We start from the raw sequence: 27,227 nt of genomic DNA on the forward strand, positions 1-27,227 counted from the left end.
AGTTCCGTTCTGGAGCACAATGGCATCACTGAAAAGAAGACGAGCCAACAGCTGATCCAGTGTGATGGATGTTTACAGTGAATAGCTGTAATTTTACTGCTCATCTTCTTTCTCTCTCACAGAGAACTTTGATCTGTTTCTTGACCCGTCAGGCTTCGTCAACTCATCTACTCATGATCAACCATTCACTCAGAAAATAGTAAAAAAAAATGCTCATCACAGTTTCCCATAGCACCAGATGACTTCTTCAAATAACTAACCAACAGGCCAAAACTCCAAAGCTTTCATGTAACTGTCACAAGTGACAAAGAAAAGCTGCAAATTCTCACATTTCAGACACTAGAACCAACATCTCTACTTGATGACTCAAACAATTAATCAAAACAGTTGCCTTCTGTTTATTAATATCACTGTGTTCCCAGATCTCACCTCTTCATGAAGACGAGTCCTACAACCTCTGTGTTACGTCCTCCAGGCTGCTCATAATTAACTGACCCGGTGATCTTGTCCCTCAGGACTGATCTGATTATTGTTGTTTACAAAAGAAAAAAAAAATGCTGTGTTCACCGTCCAACCCCTGACCCCCACCCTCCTCCCCCGCCCCCCTCTGACCCTCTGCAGACTGCAAACTTTACAATAAATGATTTTATCAATATTGCACCTTCCGCAGTTACATCAGTCTGCAGCTCTCTCATTACAACCCGCTCTCTGTCCGATAAGAAGGTCTGCTGCTCTGTTGACTGTTCACAGACCTCATTATCTGTGAGATATGATGACCAGCGGGCCTTTGCCTTGGGTGACCTATTACAGGGAGCCATTTTGGACTTCCTAACCAGGGAAGGTGTGAGGAGAGGAGCCCTGGACTAACGACATCATCCATCTCGCATCGGGAAGTGCTGACCATCAGGTTTACCACGATAAGTGTCAGAGCTAAACATAGACCGGGCTCCGACATGTCGTAAATCTCCGCATCATTAACATATTTTACATTCATTTAACTTCCTTATATTTTTTTTCCCTATTAGCCAAACTTTTGGTGAAACTTTTCAATTTCAAAAACAAAATATTTTACAACATGTTTTTATAGAGTGTCCTAAAACCTGGAATTCATTAGCATTTTAATTTTAACACTTCCCGTTCCCTCGTAGTAGTTTTCGGGTTGTCCTTCTGTCTGACCTGGGCTCAAGGATCAACTTATTAGATTTTGGTAGCTAAAGGTTATAAACTGATAAACAGGAAGCAGTTCCGTATCATAACATCAACCTCTTCATCTCTCCATCAGTGCTAAACATGACATCAACCTTTCCTGAGTCCATGTGACTTGTTTAGTCTGGTTCTTATCTCAATGTGAGCAGATGGGATTAAGATCAGACCTGTGGCATCATGTCACATCCACTCCAACCCCGATCCTCTGTGGATCGGTGGCTGCAGACACTGAACAGAAGCTGCTGATGTTGTTACAGCAGCTGATTACATGTTCAATTACATCCCCATCACTGAGCCGAGAGTGATAACCCTACAGGGGCTTAGTCACAGTTATCAGATATCCACGAGGCCTGCTCTTGCATTAGAAGTGAGTTCACTTCTTTATATTCTACAGGTAAAAACATGAGAGTTGCAGAGAGGGCGGAGTTGTTTCAGGTGCCTGGTTTTCTCTATAGACAGTGTTAGGTGTCCGACAGCTGGAGAACTTCTACACATGCATCACCCAGATCGAACCATCAGCAAAGAAGATGAACAAGTGTGTTAGAAAATAACTGGTTCTTTCATTAAAAGACAAAAGGTACAAGACTGTGGACATAGAAACTGAGGCTCAGCTGAAGTCAACTGCAACTCCCAAGATACATTTCAAAAAGAAACATCAAGTCACAGATATTAAGATTCTGGTATTCTGGCATCTAAAAACTGATATGAAAACAGCTTTTTACAGCTTTAACTGATTCACCTTCACATTCCTGGTCAGTGTTGGATGAATTTGGCAAACAACAAGAAACTGTTTTGAGTTTTCTTCTATTCTAATTTACATCCCTGACTGGGTTGTTCAAGAGAGGCTCGTGTGTATTGTTGTATTTAGAGCTTCTAACCCACTCAAACTGACGGAAAAAGAATGATTTCTCAGAAACGAAGTTGAAATAATTAAACCTGGTGGATTTAACAATCCAGACGACCTGTGAACATTTTTGGTATTTTCTAGTTTATATTTCCAGTATTTTAGGCACAGTATTGGCACTGAATTAAACCACCTTTAGATCCAATAAATAAAATAATGGTTTATTTACTGGGAAATAAAATATTTTTTGATTTTACATGCCTGTAATGACCTAATAATTAATAATAACTACTCTCCTCTAAAGGACCACTGTATGGAATCTGGTTCTACTTACAGGGAACATTGAGAGAAAAGTTCTGAGACAGTTATTTAATCAGTTTTATGAAACTTTAAGCAAAAAGTCTCCAATTTGAGGATTTGCTTGTATATCACAGAGCTCAGCATGTACAGTATACGTCCTCTGGTGCTTCCTCTCTCACTAACCAAGTAGCAGAATGCAGAGTGATGAAGAGGCTCCTCCTCCTCCTCCTCCTGCTCCCTGCTGCTGTTTATTGTCGGCTGCTGCAGCACATTCAATTAGAGCTGCCACACAGCGCACTTCACTCAATAGACTGACGCTACTCAATGAATATTAAAGGAGGCGTCATTGGCATTAAAATTATTATTGTGGGAAGGTGAAAGGTCACAGCCTGTTTGTGCTGTTGCAGTAATTAATTAGGCAATTAAAATAAACATTGATGTATTTTTAATTGCAGTTTGAGTAATGAAGCAAATGTCACATGTCAGATACAGAGGAAGCTGTGGAACATAATTAGCATGACTATTTTCTTCATGCTGCTTTATTCAGCACTTTTTACTCCACTACATTTATCTGACACATTGAGTTTTCCACTTACTTGCAGGTGAATAATTTACTTGGATACAGACGATCGTAGACGCTACAATTTACAGATGTTCCCCGAATGCCTCACAGGTGGGCAATAGGTAGATGTTGGGTACAGTAGACAGTACAAGGGGTGTTTGGGGCAGCAGCAGTGGACTGTATAGTGTCGTTATGGGAGGTTTAAAGGGGTTTATAGTTGTCTTTGCAAAATATTTCAATATAATAGGCCATCAGGGGCCCCTTTTACCCTTGGGGGCCCCAAGCATTTGTCTGGTTTGCCTCTCCTGACAATGTGCCCCTGATTTCCACACATATATAGTACAATAGTACAGTGAAGCTCATCCAATATCACTTTTTGTTTTCTTTTTAGAAGACAGTGGAACAAACATTTTGCCTCATAAAGTATTATAATTTAATCTGCTTATTTAATTTAATGTAATATAATTAATTAATTGATTAATTCCCATGAAGTCCACTGTCTTACTAACTGCACAGACTAGTGACAAACTAACTTTTTTGACCTCAGTGATCTAACTTCTAAAAACCAGTGAATTCAGTGTCGTCATCATATTCCATCATTAGATAATATCCTATAAATAAACATGGGATAACATCATAACACTAATGTGTGTTTGTACATCTGACCAACAACAAGCTGAGAGCTTCATTCTCATCATATAAAATCACTTTACATGACATTTCCTGAACTTGATTTACACTTTGATGCCAACTACCTCAGTCATATACCACCATTTTTCTAATATGTTATTATACCTGAAGTGAAGAGTGTTTTTTTCCACGTACAGATTATATGATTGGGTTTATTTTTCAGACCTGTAGGAGTGACAGTAAAATACCAGGTTCAAAGTAAACAGCTGCTGTCTGAGTGTGAGCAATAAGACACATTTATCAAGTGACTTCCTTGTTCTTACAGTCACTGTCAAGAGTCAAAAGAAGTTTGATGAAAACATTTTCATTCTTAAGATTGTGAATAAGGGGGGGTTTCTATCTTTATCTTTCAGATCTTTTATTTTGAAAAATGAATCACGTGTTCATCAGGGGATTTCGATCTCTCAGTGGTTCAGATGCACACACACACACACACACACACACACACACACACACACACACACACACACACATTCAGTAATCAGACCAGATCTCCAGAAATGATTTTACAATCATTTTCTGCTCACAGCAGTTTAAACATTATAAACAGATTCATTGTAAATGGACTGATCACTCATTGTTGTGGTACAGAAGTGATGAGTTCAGAGGAGGAGAGGAATCAATTTGCTTTAATGGTTACAGATTGTTGGAGCATCATCTCCCTGGAGATGAATTTATGGACGCTCTTTTCTCCAGGTCACATTGAACACAGCTGCAGACCACGTTTGCATCAAGTTTTAATATTAAAGAATTAAGTGAGATCTTTTGACTGGGATCTTCTTACAAATCTGTTTTGGTCATTTTCAATAGTCATGTGATTTTTTTTATGATGTAACAAATCTCAAATTGTCAAAGTTAAATAATGAAACACAAGCAGCTGGACAAGAACTTTGTCTAAATAAAATCCGATCTAAAACCTATCAACGTAAAAAAGTATAAATTAAAATCAAGAAGTATCTGATCAGAGAATAATAAACCAGATTATTTATCTGATTCTTTGATGCTACAGATAAATTTACACAGTACGCAGTGATCTAGTAAAAGTTTGAACACGAACTAAGATCACGTTTCTTTCTGACATGTGTTCTCATAACATCTGAATGTATCTCTTTGTTTATTAGAGCAGCCCGCTATCTGCAGGTACGAGGCCTCAGGTGATATAACACATAAACTGGAACGCTCATATATACAGACATATTTATAGTATGGGGGGGTTTAACTGCACATCCTGCACCGCTCTGCCTTCGTAACATATATCACTTATACATCAGGTCCCATATTGACCTGGTACAGTCACATTAAATCTGGAAACTGTGGCATCTGGCGCCAACATTAGCAGATGACAGCAGATTTACTGACCCTGTGCTCAACCTCAGCGTCACTCTGATGATGAGCAACTGCTGGTTAAATTCAATTAGAAGAGAAGTGACTATAAGCAGAGTAAATATTCCTGTGTGCAGATACCGAGGTACATACAGGTAGTCTTTGGCTTTGCAAACAGTTTTTTAGTTTTTATACCAAAGCTACTGAAACAACCTGCAACATACAACAATCATACACCAAGAACCAGAACTCAAGATTACCTGCCAGTCAAACCACGGACCAGTGGTTCCCAACCAAGCAGCAACCTCCTGAAACATAAAGCCGACACTAAAGTGCTGAAAAAACTGACTCTGTCTTTCTGTCTAGGCTGAATCTGAATATGACACAGACATTAAAAATATAAATATCTAAAATCTATAGATATATATTTTTTGACCATTTTAGCATGCATGTGGAGACAGAAACATTTTACTGACGTCTTCTGTCAAAAATAAATCAGAAATTAATTTTTAATGAGGAGAAATCCAACATTTCAGTAGCCTGTAAACTCAATGTAGAGAGATAGAGCTGCAGCAGCAGAGAAGTGATTCTCCGCAGCAGCTCAGCGATGTCAGCCGCCACGCTCACGCCACACACACACACACACACACAGAGTGTCCCCAGCATAATACACATGTTGGATTCATCACCGTGCTAACGTGTGCGCTGTACGAGCATGAAACACAACACAACTCTGCTACTGAAAACCTCAACAAGGAACCAGAAGACCGAGGCTTAAACTGACCAGAATTTTAATGTTGATTAAAATGAATTCAAATGTTAATGTCATTTCGTCCTCACATAGACATGGTCACTTATTTACCTCTGATGTCTTTCATTCGCTCACTCTGCAGGAGAAATAACCTTCCTGAGCGACTGGAGGTTGACCACAGCAAGCACATGGCCCTCGACCTCGCCAACATCGTGCCACGCCAGAGCACCAACGGAGGCCCGCTGGAAGCATCCAGAACGGCTCCACCTGCCTCCTCAGGCCACGGCAGCTCCTCTGAAGGGTTCGTGGACGACCCCGATGTCCCCCCACTCATATAAGAATGAGAAATAATGTTTAGGACAGAGGTGTCTGTTCTCTGTCGCTGGTAGCGTGAACGCTTTGAAACTCCTGATACTGCAGGTAGGAAAAGATCCTATAGGATAGGAAGCAGTAAGGAAGCAGTAAGGAAGCAGTAAGGAAGCAGTAAGGCTTTTTCAATGAGCTGGAGCTTTATTTAACTTTGTGTTTCCTGTCCCAGTTTACTGAAAGAGTCATTAAAGCTACAAGACACTGACAACATTTGCTAACATTTAGGTTCTGCTAATTTCTGACACCATCTTATTTCCTGAAAATAAAGGAAATGGTGTAAATATCAATGTTACATTCTGATACATGTACATGTTCATCTAATGTTGTAAACCCAATATCATTTTTACATGTTTTGATATTTTTTTTATCCTTAATAGCAACCAAACTTTTGAATTCCAAACAATACGTGAGTTTTTTTTTTTTTTATTAAATGAAAAATAGTAAACATGGAGGATTTTTATGAATTGAATTCTCGTTTCAGTTTCAGTGTTTGATGTTATTGACAAATTTCAATTGTTACAGAAAAATATTTGATATCCATCCCTGAGTAGCTGAAAGATCTGATCCTTCTTTGGAAATGCCCTGAAAATGCGTGAGGGTGAACATCTTCAATATGAAATGAAAACAACATATTCTGATCCTTTGACTGTAAATAAAGATGGACGTTGACTCCGTCATGTAACCCACAGGTTTCTTAACAGTGGTTTTGAAGCTCAGAGTGAACCTTGAACTCCCAGCTAATCCAAAAATGGGCAAACAGGTGGGGCGTGTGAGGAGACTTTGTGACTTTGGTGACACCGGTTTATGGCTCAGCCCCCTGTCACTCAAAGGCCACGCCCTCAATTATACAGAACTTTAATCCTTAATAAAAACAGGTGAGTTATATAAACAGTTGTCATGAAGGAGGAAATTAGCTCTAGAGACCAAAACTGTTTTTGTACCAGGCTGTAAACTTGTTTATTTCTGCTGTAAAGTTGGATATTTTAACATGGGAGTCTATGGGGATTGACTCACTGTTGGAGCCAGACTCTAGTGGTCATTAGAGGGACTGCAGGTTTGGCACTTCCATGTTGGCTTCACTTTTCAGCCCTGGATGTTGATGCTTGATTCTGAGCTACATCTTTGATCGCAGCAGTGGAAGGTCCTATGATCATCTCAGCCAGTTAAACCCTGATGGTCCTTTTCAACAGTAAAAAAAACAAAAAAAAAACTTCATGGAAAGCTTCATGGAAAAGTTTTTTTTCTTTTACTTTTGACAGATGTTTGCTTCTTTTCCCTGTAAACTCCAGCTGGGAGGGCAACAGCGCAGAAAGAAAAGAAAATCAATCAGCCGAGTTCAGTCTGCTTTGCCTGTGGCCCGTTTTTTTTTTTTTTTTTTTTGGACCCTGTTGTTCTTTGGCTGGTTGTGTTTTTTTCTTTTTGCGTGTGATGCTCCTCCCGAGCGCCCTCCTCAAAGCTCAGAGGCTGATATTCTGCCAGACTTTGATCAGAGAGCCCCCTCTATGTGCCCAGAGGACACAGGTCCAAACAGATTTTGAAGCTTGTTCGTCTCTCCTTGAAACTCAGCTGAAGTCTCCTTGCTCTTTACTTTCCTCTGAGTTGTCACTGGGAGAGTTCTGAGGTCACGACTCCCTCTCCTCCTCCTCCTCCCTCCTCCCTGAGTGCCGTTACAACTGCAGGGCCTTGAGAGATCATCCTGGCGTCGGACCATTTTTCCTCCTGACAGCTCCACTGTTCTCCTATCATCCAGCTTTCTATATTTGGACTGCATGGCTCGTATCGTCCCGGAGGTTTTTTGATGTTCATGGTTGTTGGTTGCATGAAAAACAGCTCGTCCAGAGATGGTTTTTACTGTGTCTGAAAATCCACAGCTATTTGTTTAGATCTGAATCTGAGGACATGAGGATATTAAATCTATATGTTTAAATGTGTCTGGTGCTGTACAGCACAGGGCATACTAAGCAGTATCAGCACTGTGCTTTTACTGCGAATCAGTAAACCGGTTTGTGTTTGTGTATTCAGCAGCCAGAACCAGGTGTGACGTCACCTGCAGCCTCTACGAAGTCACACAGGATAGAAATCAGGACCATGGTGGTCGGTCAGTGGCCGAGAACTCGTTTGATGAACCCTCAGACAGCTCGGTGTCATCCTCATCAGTTCAGCGCAGCTCGCTAGTTTGCTTCTTTAAGAACAATAGATTCCCTGTTTATTGACGGACAACAGGAAATGTGGTCACATTTAGTCCACATTTAGTTAGTAATTAATTAAACCCAAGTTTTGTTTAATGCTGGATTTGTTTAGACCATTACAGAGATAATTCCACTTTTGAATGTTTGGCTCAAACAGAAATCGAACCTCCTGGATCTTTTCTGCTGAAGTGAAATACATAAATAACAGGGGTTTTTTTTCTTTGCAGTTTCCTGCTGCCTGGTGCTTGTTCATATTGTAAAACATATGCTACTCTTTAAAGGTCTCATATAGTCTAAAGGCAGGTGTCCATGTGTTGTTTGATTATAAAGCAGGTCTAGGTTCTATATTAATACTGTGAAAGTATCAAAGCCTCAGTCCACAGAGAAATGCACACAGCCTGTATTCAGAAACTGAGCCTTAAAACCAGCCGTAAGGACTTCTGGAACTTTGTGATGTCACAACAAAGCAGTCACTACTCTCAGCCATGCCCCAAGCCCCACCCACCTGGACCCACCATCCAACCTTGCAGGATTTGGTTTCTCTCAGAGCCTCCTCTCTTCTGATTGGCTCACCGACCTGTTGTTACTAGAGTTCCAGAGAGAAGCCTGAGAGAGGAGATGTAAAACTACACTGAGATGGTTTTTGGTTCTTAAAACCACAAATATATCTTCTGATGGATCAACACTTCAAATAAAACACAGAAGAAGAGGAAAATATAGAGCTTCTGCTCCATTCTCCAATTCTGCTCAGTGCAGCTCAACTCGAGCTGATCAGCTAATCAGTCTCTGATTAGATTTTTTATTTATTTATTTTATCTTGTTGATGATTACACATTTTCAAAATGCACTATCTTCTTGTAATCAGTCAGCTGACATGAAAACACTAATACTGAATATATGTGGTTTTCAATCAGTCACTTCTACTGTCTGATGTAGATTTCATCCACAGTTGCTGGCAGCACCGAGGAGCCATTTAAACACCCAAATATAACAGTTTCAGACTTTTGCAGATTGAGCAAAGACTAATGAATATTTAGAAATATCACTTTGACCCAGATCTGAACACGATGAACTGACAGAGGAAACTGATCAGGGCAGCGCAGACTCATGACTTATTGATAAATAATCTTCCTGCTCTGTCATGTGGCGGTGCAGCTGTGTACATAACACATGTGTTCGTCTTTTTAAATGAATCTCTTCAGCTGCCTGCGATCTCTTTATTTAACTCCTCATCACCCGCTGGTTTAACATAGCTGAATGTTAAAAAGAGAAGCTCCTTCGTCTGATTTCCTAAAAGGGAACACCTTCACTACTCCTGCCCTTCATCTTCACAGTCTTCCTCCATCTCTGTAAACAGAGAAACAAAGAACCTCGGTTCTGTTCAACCAGACTGGAGGAGATCAGAACCAAAGAACCACAAAGAACCCAGAGTCAGATTTTTGTTTCCTGTGTGATTAAATCCAGAGACGCAAAAAATCCTGACCCACCTGCCGTCTCTCCTCTGTGTTATCCTTCTCTTATCTTACCCAGGCTCCATCGCTGCCTCATTGATTTTTGTCTGTTGCCATGACAGCGGATGGTCCCACTAGTTTTGTATACGCAACACTGCCTCGTAGTGTTGACCCGGGTCAGACAGACCTGACTTTCTTGTTCGTCTTTTCTTCTCTCACCAGACACTGTTGATGACACCTGTTACGCCATCAGCCTTATCTGCTGGAGTTATTTCTATTTTCAGTTTTACTTCCTTTTTTTTCTTTTTTTTTTTTTAAAGAAGCTTAAACTCTCGTCTTTCCTTTGTAGCAGCTCCATTACATGTCTCAGCATAAACTGTTTATCTTCACCCTCTTCAAACAATCTAAATCCACTTGCAGACGAATAGCTTAGCAGGGATGTGATCATGTGTAGTAACAAGACTACTGCGTTGATGACACGTTAGAAAGTCCGAAATTACAAATGTCGACTCAGGAAAAATGATTTGAACGCGTGAACAGGTCGATTTCTTGCTCAGAAACTCATCCTCAGGTCCCAGATTTACCTGACTTGACGTCATTACAACTACAATCGCTATTTAAGTACATATTACAAGTCACTCACTATTGTATGTGATGTATTGACATTCCTAATATGTTAGTGAAGTCGGAGGACTCAAGGTTACAAATAGAAATACTTTCACCTTGGACATTTTCCCTCTTGGTCAACCACAACAACCAGCTGCAGTAACTTGTTTGTGTGTTCCTTGTAAAGACAACAACAAGCTGTGAACGCATGTGAAAGTTTTTCAGGACTCAGATGTTCCCACTCGGAATTTCCCGTCGTCTTGAACATAGCATAAGGCCATGCTAGCAGCTCTGTGACGCTGTCCTCGAGCTAAATGCTAAAATCAGCATGCTGATATGCTCACAATTTACAATAATATGCTAGCATGCTGATGTTTAGCAGTTGTAAAGTTTCGCTGTATCAGTGTTTACTGTATTAGTCTTGCGTATTAGCCTGATAACGTTTGCTGACTAGCTTTAAACACATAGCACAAATGAGGCTGATGGAAATGCCATTAGTGATTTGTGCTAGAGGAAAAGTCAGAGGATCATCAGAATTATTACAGTTCATGCTGAGGGGACCATGAATGTATATAAATGTGTATAATGGTAGAGGTGGAATACAGTGTATGATGTAAAGTCCAGTTTGATAGTTCAGTTCAGAGCATCACAAAAGTCAATAGGATTCATCCTCTGGGGACCATGAATGTCTGTATAAAATTTCATAGCAATAGATGTTGAGCTGATTCAGTCTGGACCAACACTGGAATTACTAATATTAATGAATTTAATAGGAATACTTGTCAGGCTCTTCTGTTTGATCACTGTAAGACATTTTCTCTTTAACAAACATCAAGCAGCAGCGAGGAAAACATGGCAGGAGCTGGCCAACATTTCCTCTCTCATCTCTGTGGTGCGTTTTGGTTTAAAGCATCACAGACCAGACAGGACGGTAAACATGAGCTCTCTGTCTGCACTTTAACTGCCTTTACAGGGTTCCTGGCGTTTGAAAAGTTCAAACAGTGTTTGTGATGAGTGAAGTTACCAACACCAGTTGCTTGGTGCCGCTTTAAAGGGAAATTTTAATTCATTCATTTTTTTTACAGGCTGGTTGGAAACGTCTGGCTGATCGATGCAGGCATGAATGATTCTCACCGACGTCAGTGCTCAGGTCAGATTTAGGGAAACAGCACAGCAGTCAACTGATCAGAAAGGTGGTAAATAAACTCCCAGTCTTTTGTAAACCAGTACATCAGATAGAGACAGAGCTTCAGCGATTACTGTGATTGTTCACACATGCTCCTCTTTAACACTGTGGACAGTTAATGCTCCATCTTTTCCTCTTCTCCTGTGTTCTGTTTGAAGTGTTGATCCATAAGAAGATATATTTGTGGTTTTAAGAACCAAAAACCAGTGAGCCAATCAGAAAAGAGGAGGCTCTTAGCCTCTCCCCTGATTGGCTGACTGTTTTCTGAATGATCCAATAAAAATATAGCAGAGTTCAGGTAAACACTCAGAGTAACCAAATCCTGCAAGGTTGGATAGTCTGGGGCATGGCTGAGAGCGGTGACTGTTTTGTTGTGACATCACAAGGTTACAGAAGTCCTGACGGCTGGTTTTAAGGCTTCATTTCTGAATAAAATAAGAAATCTCACTTTAGACATGGGACCTTAAAAACAAACCTCTTTTGTTTAAGTTTAGTTGATGAAGGCCTGTGGATTTCTTTAAACCTTTCTGACCACTCTTGTTGCTTCTTGATGACCCAGTTTTTAAGCAATAAAACTGGCAAAGAAACTTTCTTAGGCTTTGGTAAAATCTTTTAGCTATGCTAGCAGCTCCAGTGATGGCCAGTTCATCACTTTGGTTCTGACTGAAATGTCTCAAAAACTAGAGGGTGGATTGCCATAACATTTTATACAAAATTTCAAGTCCCCAGAAGATAATCCGACTGACTTTGGTGACTCTGATTTGACTCCAGGGCCGCCAGCAGATGGATTTTCCCAGCAGGCACCAGGCATCAATGTAACCTCAGAAAGACATTGTGCTTTAACAACTTTAACGTTTGACAAAATTCTGCATTTGAAATGAAAATCTGGTTGATGTCAAAACCCACCGTTAGCTAACTGACACTGTGACATGTAGCAGACGTTGGGTTTTATTCATGTCTAGAATGTTGGTATTTTATACATCAAGATGATGGTGTTGGGATGAGATGTTTGGAAGACGTTGGATTTGGTAACAACGCGACTTAAAACTAACAAAATATCAACGTCAGCTGTCGTCAGTGTTCAACATCAAATTAATCGTTGGCATTAGATGTTGTCCTGACCCTGAACTTTGGTCACCCGACGTCACAACCTACATTCAGCAACATATACTGTATCAACGTCTATCGATGTTAGTGGCAGTTGGATTTACTCCAGGGCCACCAGCAGATGGATTTTAAAACAGTGACACTACAGATCAACAATGAACTGAAACTCACTGTCGGTAGTGAGTCACTGAGGGTAGCTGCAGATTCAGAGACACCTGAACACGGTCAGTTCAGACTTTGTCATTAGAAGTTAAGCTCACATGACCAGGTAACTGGCCTAAACTGAGTTAGCTCTGTTGATGTTCTGATTTTGGGTCACATGCTGGTTTCACTGCGTTTAGATTTTCAGACCAGTCTGTGGCAGGAGTTAATCTTCATTTCCATGTCAGTATAAATGTTTATGGCTGAATCTTCAAACATACAACATTCAACATTTCAGGAGGATTCACTCACACTATCTATCTGACCTCTGACCTCTGAAAAATTGCATCAGCAGGATGGCTGCTCTGTGACTCCTGTACACGCGGCTCTGTCCCGAGGGCTGATGGGATGTTTTCTAGCCTCTGTGGCCTGGTATCAGTGTCAGCATGTGCTGCTGTGTTCAGGCAGACGGGGAACAGTGAAACCTGCGAGTCCTGCCGGCTTTAAACCCGAGGTGGCTACAGCTCGGGTTTAATTAACGCCTCACCGACGCTCTGCAGGGTCGAGTCCTCAGAGGATGCTGCACCGCCGCACGTGGAGCGCAGAAATAATGTGGAGAAGATTGGATCCCTGCTGAGGATGAAAATTCAGAATGAATGTTTTATTCTCGCTCCGTAGCCACGCAAAACAGAAACAAAGGGACACTTCAAGGATTCATGTGAAGGAAATCCAAAGACATTTTGTTCCCTGAGTGGCCTTTCCTTTTTTTTTTTCTCTGGACCCTCCATCTTCTCTCCCTCCCTCTTCTCCTCTCTGGATGAATTATTTAACTGTTCTCCTCAGTGTAACCCCCCCCCCCCCCCCCCTGCGATCCCTCCATCGCTCCATCTCTCTCTGCATCTCTGCTGGGCCAGGCCTCCCGTGCTGCTGCCAAGGACAGATGCAGAGCTGTGATGGGCTCTCGCTCTCCAGCACCAAGAACAAAAGGAGCCAATAGGAAACATTTTATTACTGTAAAGCAGGAATCTGCTGTACCAGTCTAAACACCAGTGTTTCTAAATCTAACTGATCAGATGATGAAAAGACCATCTCCGACTGAAAGTTTGTGGGAATGGTTTCTCTGAGTATTTACCTGAAATCTGCTGTATTTTTATGGTTTGGCTAATTCACAAAATAAATGTTGACACAGCTAAGAGCTATGTAAAAGCATTAGCATTATTGATCCTGCACTTGATTTAACGGGGTAAAGGAAGGTTGTAATAACAAGACATTTTGTGTTCTATTTCACTGTTGCATTTCTCTCGGTCTGGCTCCAGCTCGGACAGCGAGGAACCTGGTGGATCCTGGATGATGAAATGTCCTGCACAGCAAACACGGCAGCGGGAGGATTCATCTCTTAGACCTGGTGAGGCAGCCTCAGTGCTCATCCAGGAGTCACTGCACACCTTCCTCCACATGCTGAAAACCACCTCATCAGACAACACCTCCACCCCCCATGTTGGTGTTTCATTAAAAAAAAAACACACACACACAAACCTTGAGCACTGCAGATGATCTTCGATCTCAAAGTCACAAATTCATAACAATGACACGGACCTTCAAAACCAAACATGCTCGGGACACGTCGTAAAAGCTGCTTGCTGAGCGGCTTCACATGATCCCTCATAGCCTAGTCCTTCACACCCCTCTATCTGAGTGAAAGAGGAATTAAAGCTGTTCAGGAAATCAATAATCAATGCTTCAGCTGCTCCAGAGGGGCCTGCGTTTGCGTTATTGCACAATCAGACAGACAGAAATTCATGTTTGATATCAAAGATTTCTGCCCTGGACGACCATCTTGTGTCACGGTAACAATAGCAGGTCTCAGGGGTTTTGTTTCTGAGCCCCAAAACCAAAACCAAAACCCCTGGTCTGCTTCGGCAGGGCTGGACCCTCTGGACGAGATGCTCCACCAGACTGTGGCGGTACGTCGGGTACCTGAGAGGTCGCATGATGATTTATGCCGGTGCGTCAGATTGATATGTTTATCCTGGTGTTTATGCTGAATCGTTGTATCTGGTGAACTGTAAGTGTCAGTTCAGCGGCAGTAGCTCCGTCCTCTGGGAGCCGACAGCTGGAGTCATTTTTCATGTGGCCGGAGATGCAAGCAGCTTGATTCATGACGGCTTTAAGTCAGCGAGTGTCTCTGTAGGGTGAACCACAGGAGGGCGTGTTCACGTGTTTGTCTCATGAAGGTTAACAGACACCATAATAACCTCACCTCCCATCCAACCGCGGTCACACACACACACACACTGGGATTCTCCATGAAGGTGTATTTAGGTCTCTGCTGCTTAAAGATGAGATGATTCAAAATGATAACTGCTGCCAGTAAAAACCTGATGGGAACAGTTTCAGCTTGAACATAGAAAGTAAAACCCTTCCAGTGGAAATCCAGTGTTTAACCTTGTTAACATCCACATGATGTTTTTAATATGATACAAGACATATGATGAGAGAAATAATCATCAACACCATGACTGAGTGTTTCCACCTTGAACTGCAGTGAACCAATGACAATGTCATAAACACAGATTCAGACAGCCAGGGTTTCATACGTCACAAACCTCAGGAACCAATCCTGTCAACTTGTGGGTATGGGGGGCGGGGCTAAATAAACCCTAAACCTTGTCAGAACAGAGAGAGAGAGAGTTAGCATTAGCACAATCACTAACACTGTGTCAGCCAGTCAGTTACAAGCTAACAAACAATATGAACAAATTAATAAAGGTACATACAATCGCTAGAAGTATTTAAGGTCTTTAGGGTATTTAGTGAGAAAGTGAAAATGTCTTGAGCTTGTTTTCACCACAGACTTTATTCAGCCATCTAACCAAAAGCCCAGAGACTCAAGGACAAGGGAACAAGAAGTGTTAAATGCTAACAAATGTCCAGGTTTTAGTTTTTAGTGTCTTGTAAAACTATCATAAAATGTGAGCGAGTGAACGCCGCTCACATTCACGTTCATCATTTGTAAACTGATTCATTCAGTTCAGCGTTCACGTGTTTATGCACAACACTGCATATTATATTACATCATATTATTAATCATATCATATTTCTCTCTTCCCTCTGCCAGAATCTGTTCAATATGATTTGAATAAAAAATGACATTATAAAAAAGCAACAGTAAGTCTGGATTATCCACTGACCTAACAAACTTAATATCAACAATTCCTGCCGTAGAAAGTGGGTGTGGACAAATACACTGAATTTATAAATGCTTAATGTGTTTTTACTGTGTAAACTAGCATGAGTTTTAGCTCTGTCTTTGGTCTCCACCAGCTTGTGAAGGAAATCTCTGGCTCTTTAGCTCCACCACGATCACCAGCTGCCCTCTGATGTGAAGTGAAGTGGATGCTGACCCAGGGTGGACGGGGGGAGGACCAGACCCATCAGCAGTGATTGTGAGTCTTCAGCAGGTCTCATGTCCAGTATCATGTTTATTAGTATTCACCTCAGGGAACGTGCTGAACTCCGAGCGGAGAGCCGAGCGCTGAGCAGCCGTCATGTAACAGGAACCACACTGCTCTGAAGATGCTTTCTCTAAAATTTAGTGCTGATGTCAGGAATTCTTCTTCCTGCTCGTCCTGCCGTTCCGTTGAAACCGAATCTCTTTTCCTGGAGGTCTGAGAGCAGGCAGAGTTTTGTCAGACATGAAAGGCCAGCAAAATCTGTGAAGCTGTTTCCTCCTCAACCAACAAACGAATCACGGCCCAGGTGTACACCTGGACTCTCCTACAATCCTCAAATATTCCCATAATATTTTTTCTAAATAATTCTCTTAAAATGCCTTTATATAGTTTATATCACTAAAAATCCAACTTAGCTTACAAATTTTAACAGTGATCCGTCGGTGATCCTCCATCACCATCAAACAGCTGGTTGAACTGGGACACTCCCAGTTTTGATTATGAGTCTCTGCAAGAAGGTGCAGCTGAGGGAAAATGAATAAATTATAATTATAATAATATATATATAAAAAAAAAAGCTTAACAAATGTTTCTTGATGAAAAAAACTGTGATTTTTGTTTTTTTCATCTTCTTCATTACCATCGTAGTCACTTCCAGATGTGTCTCCCTTTGTGTCTTTTAACCTTGTGTTATGAAAGTTGGATGAAGCGGATGAATAAACCATGCAGGCCACATCATGCAGATATAATACAACGCCTGTACCGGCTTCAATTATTCACCAGCTGGAACTCTGACAGAGACCCTTCTACTCCACAGAAAACCAAATCACTCAGTGGGTTACACCGTCTGCCTGAGTAAACAGGAAGTACGCACATACCTGTGATCCATAGCGGGACTTGTGTTCACTCGGCAGAAATGTCTCACTCTGAACTTTCAATGAAAAACATGAACGCTACATAATGAACAGTTTTATTTTGAAATTCAGAGATGTTTTTATTCCTCTGCCCTGGCGACAGTCGGAGACGGAGCCATATTGTTTTCGTGTTGTCCATACATACATGGACACTGTCTCAATAAGGCCTTAACAGTCACTTGGACTCAATGATGAACTGATTATGTTGGTCAAAGGTCAAAGGTTATGGTCATGGTGACCTTTACAATCTTGATGTCGGCCTTGTGAACGCAATATCTTGAGAACTCCTAGAGGTTGTCCCTTCAAAATTGTCAAAAACAAACACTTGGACTCAAGTACGAACTGTTTAGATTTTGATGGTCAAAGGTCAAAGGTCAAGGGTGTACTGTCCTCACAAAACATGGTTTTGGCCTTGTGAATACAATATCTCCGTAACACCTTGAGGGAATTTCTTCAAATTTGGTAAAAACATTCACTTGGACTCAAGGACAAACTGATTAGATTTTGGTTGTCAAAGGTCAAAGGTCAAGGTCACTGTGACCTCAGAAAACACTTTTTAGCCATTACTCTTCACACAGTAATTATGACAAAATTTCACACAAATGGTTCAAATTTTATATGACTCTGGATAAACAGGGATGTGGGAGGTGAGTCTATTTTTAAAAGTATATGACAGTTATTCAATTGTTGGATATATATTATATATATATAAATATTTTCAACAGTGTCTGTTTATTTGATTATTTGTCAGCAGGATTACACAAGAAGTACTGAACTGATTTGCACCAAACTTGGGGGAGGGACGGGTCATGGGTCAGTGACAGGCCCATTAAATTTTGGTGCAGATCCTGTTAAAGGGGCACATCCAGGAACTTTTTGAACCCTTTCTTAACATTTGCGAGATTTTTCAACATTTATATCAGTTTCTCAGAAAATAATCAGACATATTAATGATATTGACTTTTGAGTTTGTGCAATGTGCAAATCTGATCCGCATCTGTTTGTGTGGACTGTGTCAGAGCTGCTGTGAACCAGAGGACGGCCTCGTACGACAGCCCACATCCGCAGTCAAATTATTGCTTTTTCAATTACAGACTCGTTCTGCCGTTTTTCATCCAGATAATTAGTCAAATCCTCCGACCGCCAACGATTAAGTAGAAATACTAAAGGCCACCAAGACACGCAATCAATCTATTTTAAGATTGCTCTGTTCTGTTCTTCTGGGCAAATCCTGCTGGGTTGAGTGGGTGTGTGTGTGTGTGTGTGTGTGTGTGTGTGTGTATGTGTGTGTGTGTGTGTGTGTTTTGTGGTCTAACAGAGGATTTTATTTCTTGGAAAGAACTGGACTGAATCTTTGTTCTCAGTGTTTTAATTATCATTGCGTTGCCACTTTATTACTTTGCCTGAAATGTGTAAATTCCATTATATGTCTATTATTGAGGTTGCTAGTTGTAATATAATTCAATATTTCGCAAAAAAATTAGTAAAACCCCCAAAAAGTTGTAGTCATCTCATGACCCCTCAGATTTATCTAGTGACATTTCAGAGGGATCTGACCCTGAGGTTGGGAACCACTGACTGTATATAAACAGTAAAATGCTGCTGAAGCATTGATGCAGTATTAATCTATTATGTATTATAATTAAATGTTTCTGTAGGTGCTTTACTTTTGATACTTTAAATACAGAATAACACATCATGTGACTTCCAACAGTGATAAGAGCTGCTACACAAAGACATGTGATCGACTGATTAAATAGTTTGTGCTTTTAAGTTCATTAATAATCCTTCTTAATATTAGTATTTAGAGTTAATGTGACATATACAGACTGAACACGGAGTCTCTGCAGCTCCTGGTTCTCTGGTTCATGTGAAGCGAGTCCTCTGCAACCTGTGGGATTTGACTCATTGATATTCGCTGCTGACGCCTGCCTCTGCTTTCAAATGAGCTTCAGAGACGCTGTAAAGAATTAACCAGCTCATGTTCTTTTTTTTCTTTTTCTTTTCCTCTAAACCTTTTGAATGTAAAAACCTCACGTGTTGAGAGTCAGGAACTTCTCAGACCACAACATCTCAGATAACCAGATTACACAGTGGAAAACATGATGACATCACGTTTCTATAGTTTTAAAAATTATGTTTTTGGTGCATGTATTTGCTCATTATCAAAATTGATTGTTATTCAAATTAAAGTAGAAAACTTCCCCCTGGTAAATGGAAAAATTGTTTAAAAAAAATATTAATTTGCCATTACATTAAGATGCATTTGACTTGAGGCAGCTACATAATAATAATAATAATAAAAATCATCAGAATATTTGTATGATATCTTTGCTCTTAGTAGCAGTAAGAGGACCCTTCTTTTTTATTAAACTATCATTATCAATAGTGTTATTATTATTATTATTACTGTAGTTGGTAGTTGTAGTATTTTTTCATATTAAAAGTCTGTATGTTATAATAATCATTTCATTCAATAATTTATTACTGTATATGTTTCCTGCAGGCTCCGTTTGTTCTTTATACTTTTAGCTTTTTATTTTTCCTTCCTTTTTATTTAATAATAATATATATTTTTGACCAAAAATCCCTGTTTTAATTGTGAACATTTTTATATCTAGATATTTATATTTTATATTTCCCAGTGCACATTTTGGATTGCGCTTTTTTTTTCTTTGTATTTTTATTTACGTTTGGATGGCGTCACTACCTGTGTTGACTGGCTCCACGTGGAAGATAAAATGTTATATGAGCGAAGTGATTGGACGGATAGATGTCGTTTAAAATTTCAAATGTTATTTCTTTAGGCAGGACTGGAAAGGGTAAAAAACGTTTTCTTATTTTCTTCTCTTCATCACTGTATTCTTGAAGAACGTGTTTAGGGTAGTATTGAGCTGATGTTGCATTTCTAACAAACTCATTGGTGAACTGCTTGCTACTCAAGTTGACACCATCAATACAGAGTTGCCTCATTTCTGATACAATGTTAGAGTGCACCAAAATCTGTTGAATCATTGTTTTGAGAGGACTATCACCCTCCTCATCCATCAAATGGGTTACAGCCCATACTCCTTTTTCCATCCATGTTCCCAAAAACAATGATTTCCTGTTAGTCAAAACACACCTGTTGCTCCACAGTGGTGTAAGTGTGTAAAATGATGCTTGTATTATCAGTTCAGTAAAGAAGAACTTGCCGGTGGAAATCCGATGGTTTCACAGGCAGTTTGTTTAGATCATAATCACGTCGCAGTGCAAAATCACTTGTCCATCTTAAATGAATGTTTAGATGCCATAAATGCCTGGATGACTGTCAACTGCCTTCATATGGGGTCGTTGAGTGGTTGTGTTCAGCACAACCTTTGTAATTTAGGTGTCATTTTCAACCAGTCATGATCATTGATCATTGATAATCATGTTTCATGTTTCTTCTACTTAACGAACATCGCGAAACTGAGATCTGTGGTGACCATGGCCGAGTAGATGATTATTCATGCTTTTATTTCTACTCGTTTAGACTATTGTAATGCACTTTTTTACCTGTCTGAATCAAACCTCTCGTCTCCAAACCATCCAAAATGCAGCTGCCCAGCTTTTAAACAGAAATAACAAGAGAACACACATGAAACAGTTTTATCATCCCTCCACTGGCTCCCCATCAAATTCAGCATCCATTTTAAAATACTGGTGCTCACCTTTAGAGCCTTGCATTGGTCAAACACTTCAATATAATGCTGACCTCCTCCCCCCCTTACACGACAAATCAGGCTCTCAGGTCTTCTGAGCAAAAATTACTGACCGAGAGGCAACCATGCCTTTCAAGCCATTGCTCCTAAATTATGGGATGCTCTCCACTATCCCTGCAATCTATAGGCTCCTGTGATGGCTTCATGAAGCAGCTGAAAACTTTTATTCAGAGGCTTTATTTGAATACCTCCTCCTTCTATTGTGTGGCTATTTATTTACTGTACTGCTTTTGTCATATTTCTTGAACTTGTGTATGTTTTATGATGTAAAGGACTTACTTCTCTTTAAACCACTGGAGGCGTTTTATTTTAGTCAGCGGGTAATGTAAACTAGGGGAGACTGGGGATGGCTGTATCATGGGTCAGTTGGTTGTAAACACTTCCAATTTCTCCAATAAGGAACAAGTTACAAATCACCTGGTTCACTCTGTACCTGCTCAATTTAGCTGTTTACCAACCGCCATTAAGCAACAGAAGAAGAACTAAGTCCTTATTCCACCTCTCTATGTTTTTTTTTGTTATTGTTAAAATTGGTTTAATTACATTTGAAACATAAAAACAGGCGCTTGTAGGTTATTTCAGAAATACTCAGTAACCTACAGCTTGAGGTATTTCTGAATATAGGCTGAGTAAAATCTTTACTCTTTTCACAAATGGAGCATGAGTTTTGAAATTAAAATCTAATTTCTTTTTAATTCATTTTATGATAATTGTTCCTGTGTAACCATGGCTCTGTGTGTGTACATTTCTGTTTGTATTGTATATTCTTTAGGTCACAGATGTCAGTAAATCATTAGGCCTGTTGAACCAGGCTTTTCTTCTTCCTGCCTGAACCTGCTCCACATTTTATTTACTGTTGAGCTCATAAATGATCTTCTAAAGGTTAATGTTGTCATGGCAACTATGATAATAACTGATAATGAAACAGTCACTGGGTCCATTGTGTTTAATTGGACATTCTCATAGTTTGATACTTTAAGGCTTCATTTTGTTTGAATGCGGGACTTTTAATTGAAATTATTTACTTATTTATTTCTATTTATGTAAATTAGTATTTGTGTTAAATTATGCGTGTGTCTCTTTGTGTCGTGCGCGTACATGTGTGCATGACTGTGTATATTAATTTGTGGCGCGCGCCTCTTCTTGCACCTGTCTGTGTTTACCTGCCTGCTTTCCTCCAGAACAAGTCAAGGTATATACTGTCCCTTTCTGCTCGTGCACGCATACCACCAGCCTACGCGTGTGTGTGTGTGTGTGTGTGTGTGTGTGTGTTTGTGAGAATGTGCGCGCACGTCGCGTCTGCGTTGCCGGCGATGAAAGACTGATTCTCTCTCTCTCTCTTGCTTCTCCTCCGCTTCAGTTACAGTATCGACGTCCTTCTCGCAGCAGCTCCGCTCTCCATCCTCCGTCTCCACCCTCCTCCTCCTACTCCTCCTCCTTCGCCGCCGCCGCCTCAGCATCACTTCCTCTGCAGGTGGATGAGGCTGGAAGCCCCGGAGACAAGAGCCATGCCCGGGATCCGCTGCTGGTAAGGCTCGGTGCAGCTGCTTGGAGCCGTTGTTGTCTTTGTCTTTTCTCCTATAGGTGTCTCTTTTATCTGGTGTGTGTGCGAGAGAAGGAGGCAGCGGAATGCCAGGTCTTTGTCTCTCTGCTGTGTGTGTGTGTGTGTGTTTTGTAGGTGGTGGTGGGTGGGAAGAGGGGTGTTTGGCAAGTGGGCAATTGTTGCTTGATGCTGCTGTGGGTTTGAAACAGAGTGAGTGATTGACAGGTTTCACGATCCGCAGAAATCAGGTGTTTTTTTTGTTTGTTTTTTTTTTTTTACTTCATGTCGCGTAAAAAGCCTGTGATGTTCCTACAATACTGGACTCAAACGCGTCTGTGGTGCTTCACAGGGACTTTATCCGACTTTGTGGTGGTTTCAGCTACTGTGTTTTGTCTCTGTAGCGTTCCAGTGCTGCTCTAATCACGAGGGCGTGTTTTTGTGCGATTTTTACGCACAGTGTTTTCTAAATTTCCTGCCAGATTTCTGCTCTCTGCGCCAGATGCCAATGGTTTCCCCAAAATTAGACATGTAACCTTCTTCCTCTCTCCTCCTCTGCTCCTCTCTGTCTCCCTCCGTCCCTCCTCCTTTTTTTAAAATCTATTTTCCAGTCAGACTTCTGAGCACCTCCCTTCGCGCCGGGGACCACATCCTTAAATGACCCGCGGCTGAGGAGGGGGTGTCTCCGGATCCAGCGCTCGGATCATGGCATGCTGCCCACACCGGGCATCCAGCACTGACCATGGGGCTCCGGTCCAGAACCGTCGCTAGCGGCTCGGAGGATCACAAAAAGCCCTCTTCCGGCGTTCCTCCCGGGGACTTACTGGACCAAGGCACCGGGGGAGCGGACAAGGATGGCGCCCTGCTCCTGGTGGCTTCGGGCAGGGATGACTTCAAGCGGGGCTCTCAGGGCATCGGCATCGGGCTGCTGGCCAAGACCCCCCTGAGCTACACCCGGCCGGTGAAGAGGAATAACATCCGCAAGAGGAGGATCCAGAACCTGATCTACGACGCGCTGGAGAGGCCGAGAGGATGGGCGCTGCTCTACCACGCGTTCGTGTGAGTACATGAAACAGCGTTTCTACAACTTACAGTGCGCGCGGTGGTTAATCATGGCTCACTGGCTTGTTCAGTTGAAATGAGCAGCTGAGGAGTGAGAGTGTCCCCGGTCTGGAAGAGACAGGTTGTTTATGTCAGAGTCTCAGGAACCAGCGGAGTCACTTTGTTGCAGCAATTTTCAGTCCATTAATGAAGGCTTGTTCTCCACTGATGTGGAACCAGTTAGGGTGTAACCTAATATTGTTGTGGGAAATGAATAGTTTCCCCCCTGAATGTCATTGTAACTACTTGGTTATGCAACCACAAACGCATGGATCCCTTCTCCTGATCCGAGGCCGTTCCCTTCATCTCTCAGCTGTCTTCTTGTCTGAACTGAGGCTTTCATTTCTTTTTTTTTTTTACAGTGTTTGTTTGACTCGTGAACCCTTCTGTTTCCAAAACTCTCAGTCAAACCCACCAAACGTAGATGAGTGGAGCTCCAGCAGATGGTGGATGTGTGGTGTTTGGTCAGTGTGAGGTTCTTTGTTGAAGTAATTCACTCACTCAACTTTTAGTTTAGTGCAGTAACATGATAGTTATGAATCACGTGACCCTCGTCTGCTTGGAAATTTATGTCAGTTCAACATAAGGTTTTTATTCACGCAACAAAATGATTTGTGTTTATTGATGATTTGATTATGTTATATCAACAAGAAGTTGATGTTATATGACTTAAAGTTACGAGTTTACGTTAACATTAAGAGATGAATGTGTCATAACTTAGATCATAAGATCATATATTGGAATGAAAGTTTATGTCAAATGAACATAAACTTTTCCATTATTCAGCTAAATCCCAGTTAGCTTACTCTACTTGAAGATTTATTGCACACAAAAGTTTACAGTACAGTAACATGAAAGTTATGAGTACACCTGACACAATGATGTGTCACATGACCCCCCAACCCTGTGTGACTGGAGATTTTTGTCAGTTTGACACACAATTTTCAGTCAAATGATAAAATAATTTGTGTTTTAATAACATAAAATGAAAACCAATTTGGCTGTATCAGCTTTATGAAATTAAGTAAAATTAACAAAAAAAATGTAAAATTGCTGACTTAACATAAGAACATTACTTCAACCTCACAAGGGAGGAGTGTCTGTGTCAGGTGAACATAAAGTTTTTATGTCATTTTGACAATCTTGAGCCACTTTTATGTCATGGCTGGATTTGGTTTTACAGACGTGGCTTCCAGTAGAATTACTTGCATCACACTAATGTGTCTGAGAAACTGGTGCAGCGAGTCGCGGTGCTGCAGTTGGGTCACTTCAACGTGAGCTCTGGTTTGGTGATTTGTTCCTTAACCCTCTGGAGTCAGGGTTGATCTCTTCAACTGTTCTTACTCCACACGTACAGTCTCTTTTTTTCCTCCAATAACTGGAAATGTTGTTTGTTACCTGCCCAGGAAGTATGAGCCCAATGGGCCACATGGTGGCGCTGTAATTAAGGCCCGAAAATGTAATTTTCTAAAAGTCGCACCCCATTTGTCCGAGTGACATGAAATTTTAACCACAAGTTCAGCTCAATGTGGTCTACAAAACGTGGAGCACAGAAGTCCGCCTAGATGGATTTTTTTAATTAAATTGCATAATGTGTAAAACTGTAAAAAAAAATTTAAAAAAATTTAATATACTTTTTTCCCTTTTTTGGGGGGGGGGGGCAGGGTTATTATCATACTTGGCATTTATTTATTCATTTACCGTCCTTTTTCTAAGTACTGCACCTGTCCACTTCATGTAAGTATGTGTTGTCTACCTGTTTCTAATCATGTAAAAACACTGTAAACAACTTTACAGTGTTTAGTGGCTTATAAACCGGGGACCTGCACCTCGTCCTCACTTTCAGCCTGTGATTCTTCACAAGTTCCATCACCATGTTCACGTGCTGTAAAATCCGTCAGCTGGAGTTAAAAGTCATCATCTGTTAAAAAAAGTGCTGATTCTGAGATGAAGCTCTGTCACTCTCATTTCATCCAAAGTCCATTTTACTGGAAGACGTTGTCGGTCAGTGACGAGTCGAGTCCGGTCAGGCTGTGTGATTTAATAAAGCAGCAGATAATTAACAGTCTCACCCTCTATCTGATTATTACTCCCAGCCTGTGTGTGTTTTCAGACGTCACGATGATGATGATGATGATGATGATGATGATGATGATGATGATGTGTTGGTGAAACACTGATTAATATTCTCAGCCTGTATCTCAGAGCTGTCGACCTTTTCCTCGGTCGGAGCCATTTGGAAACATTTCAGTCGATAGCAGCGGGCAGGGAAACACCTTTTTGTTTGTTTGTTTTTCCTGAGCTTGCACATCTCAAAATTCACTGTTGTTCCAAACTGTGGTTGTGTAGCTGCCCAGAGTTGCAAAACTCATCAGCTGCAGCTTTGCACAAACATGCATAAACATTAAAGATGAAGAAATCAGGGTCGAACAGATGGTTTTGGCTTCACGTGAAGGAGGTTCAGTTGGTTCTTTAGGAAGAACCGTCGGAGAGTCTTTATTCAGGGCAGTAAAATCCTTAAAGACACTGCCCTCCCCTCACCTGCTGACCGGGGCAACATGTTTCTGTACTTTCCTCTTGGCTCAGTAACTCAGAGACAAGAGAGGAAAACGCTTTGTGTTGAGACGAGTCTGCAGAGACTGACTCATCCCTCGGCTTGTCGCGTGTCTCCAGCTCGACTGACAGCACGCGTGTTGCTCTGTAACACAATATGGCTGCTCCATATGGGCTGCTGGTGTCAGAGCTGCACTGAGCATGAAGCTACACTTTAAAAAAAAAAAAAGCAGCTTTGACCAAGAGGAGAGACTCGCCCGGGTTAATGTGAGGTTAAATCGTCTCAGCAGACAGGAAGTGATGAATCCAGAGAGGTGATATCAGCTGCAGGGTGACACAAGGTCAGCGTAAACTGAATCAAACTAAATCAGTGTGTGTATGTGTGTGTGTGTGTGTGTGTGTGTGTATGTGTGTGTGTGTAAACTAATGGTGTTTGAATTTCCTACATATACAGTGCTGTATGTTGTAGGATTATTTCACTTTTATTTAACTATGACATCACTGAAAAACTGAATTAGTATTTAAAGGGTCCATTTACCTAAATTCCATTCACACAACTACATATACAAAAAGACAACACCAGTGGTTTCCAGCCATGCAGAAAGCTAGGCTTTTATTTGCTAAGGTTTTTAAAAAATGTGACTTAGGTGAACTTGGGTTGAATAATTGGTTCAGTCGTCTTATGAGTTAAATGCACAATATGTGATTTTCTGCCACTAGTGGTCTCTGAATCAAAAAGAAAGAAAAGAAAAAAAAGACAGAGTTTGGTGACATCATGAAGTAGCGTGGGATCATGGGAGTTGTTGTTCTCATTGCCATCAGCTTCTCAAGGTTTGGATTCCTTCAGTGTCAGTGGCTCAGGAGGTTTTTTACCAGCAGCTGAATTATCCTCAGAGATCTCCTCCTCTCCACAACAAACAGACCAGCTGATTATAACAAGTAGAAACACTGAATGAAAGAGTTTCATGTTAAAATCAGTGTTTCTCTGATGTTGTTTGGTGAACACAGGAGGTCATGGAGCTGCTGCTAACGTTTGCTCAGCTTGTTTCTCTGAAAAACAGATCTCAAAATAATGTAATTTAGAATATATAGTTGAAAACGACCAAGGTGTAAAAAGTGTATCTTTAAAATGTGACTTAAAACTGGATAAAAGTCAATTTTAAGCTTTCTTTTAGACAAACACAACCCTGACACGTGCA

The 27,227-nt window shown here is 41.0% G+C and overlaps 2 protein-coding genes across 2 annotated transcripts in view; both read left to right on the forward strand.

The window, feature by feature from the left end:
• The window catches only part of dnaaf11 (dynein axonemal assembly factor 11), a 40,925-nt gene extending 34,206 nt beyond the window's left edge, over positions 1–6,719 (forward strand). The window contains exon 13 of the mRNA XM_056391399.1: positions 5,819–6,719. Coding sequence (XP_056247374.1) covers positions 5,819–6,014 — 196 coding nt within the window. The 3' untranslated portion in view covers positions 6,015–6,719. The remainder of the gene's footprint in view (positions 1–5,818) is intronic.
• Positions 6,720–22,200: 15,481 nt separating this feature from the next.
• Positions 22,201–27,227, forward strand: part of kcnq3 (potassium voltage-gated channel, KQT-like subfamily, member 3) — a 111,101-nt gene continuing 106,074 nt past the window's right edge. The window contains exons 1-2 of the mRNA XM_056390949.1: positions 22,201–22,362; positions 22,986–23,433. Of these exons, the coding sequence (XP_056246924.1) occupies positions 23,117–23,433 (317 nt within the window). The 5' untranslated portion in view covers positions 22,201–22,362; positions 22,986–23,116. The remainder of the gene's footprint in view (positions 22,363–22,985; positions 23,434–27,227) is intronic.

Source organism: Seriola aureovittata, chromosome 12 (assembly GCF_021018895.1).
Source record: "Seriola aureovittata isolate HTS-2021-v1 ecotype China chromosome 12, ASM2101889v1, whole genome shotgun sequence".
Classification (NCBI taxonomy): Eukaryota; Metazoa; Chordata; class Actinopteri; order Carangiformes; family Carangidae; genus Seriola; species Seriola aureovittata.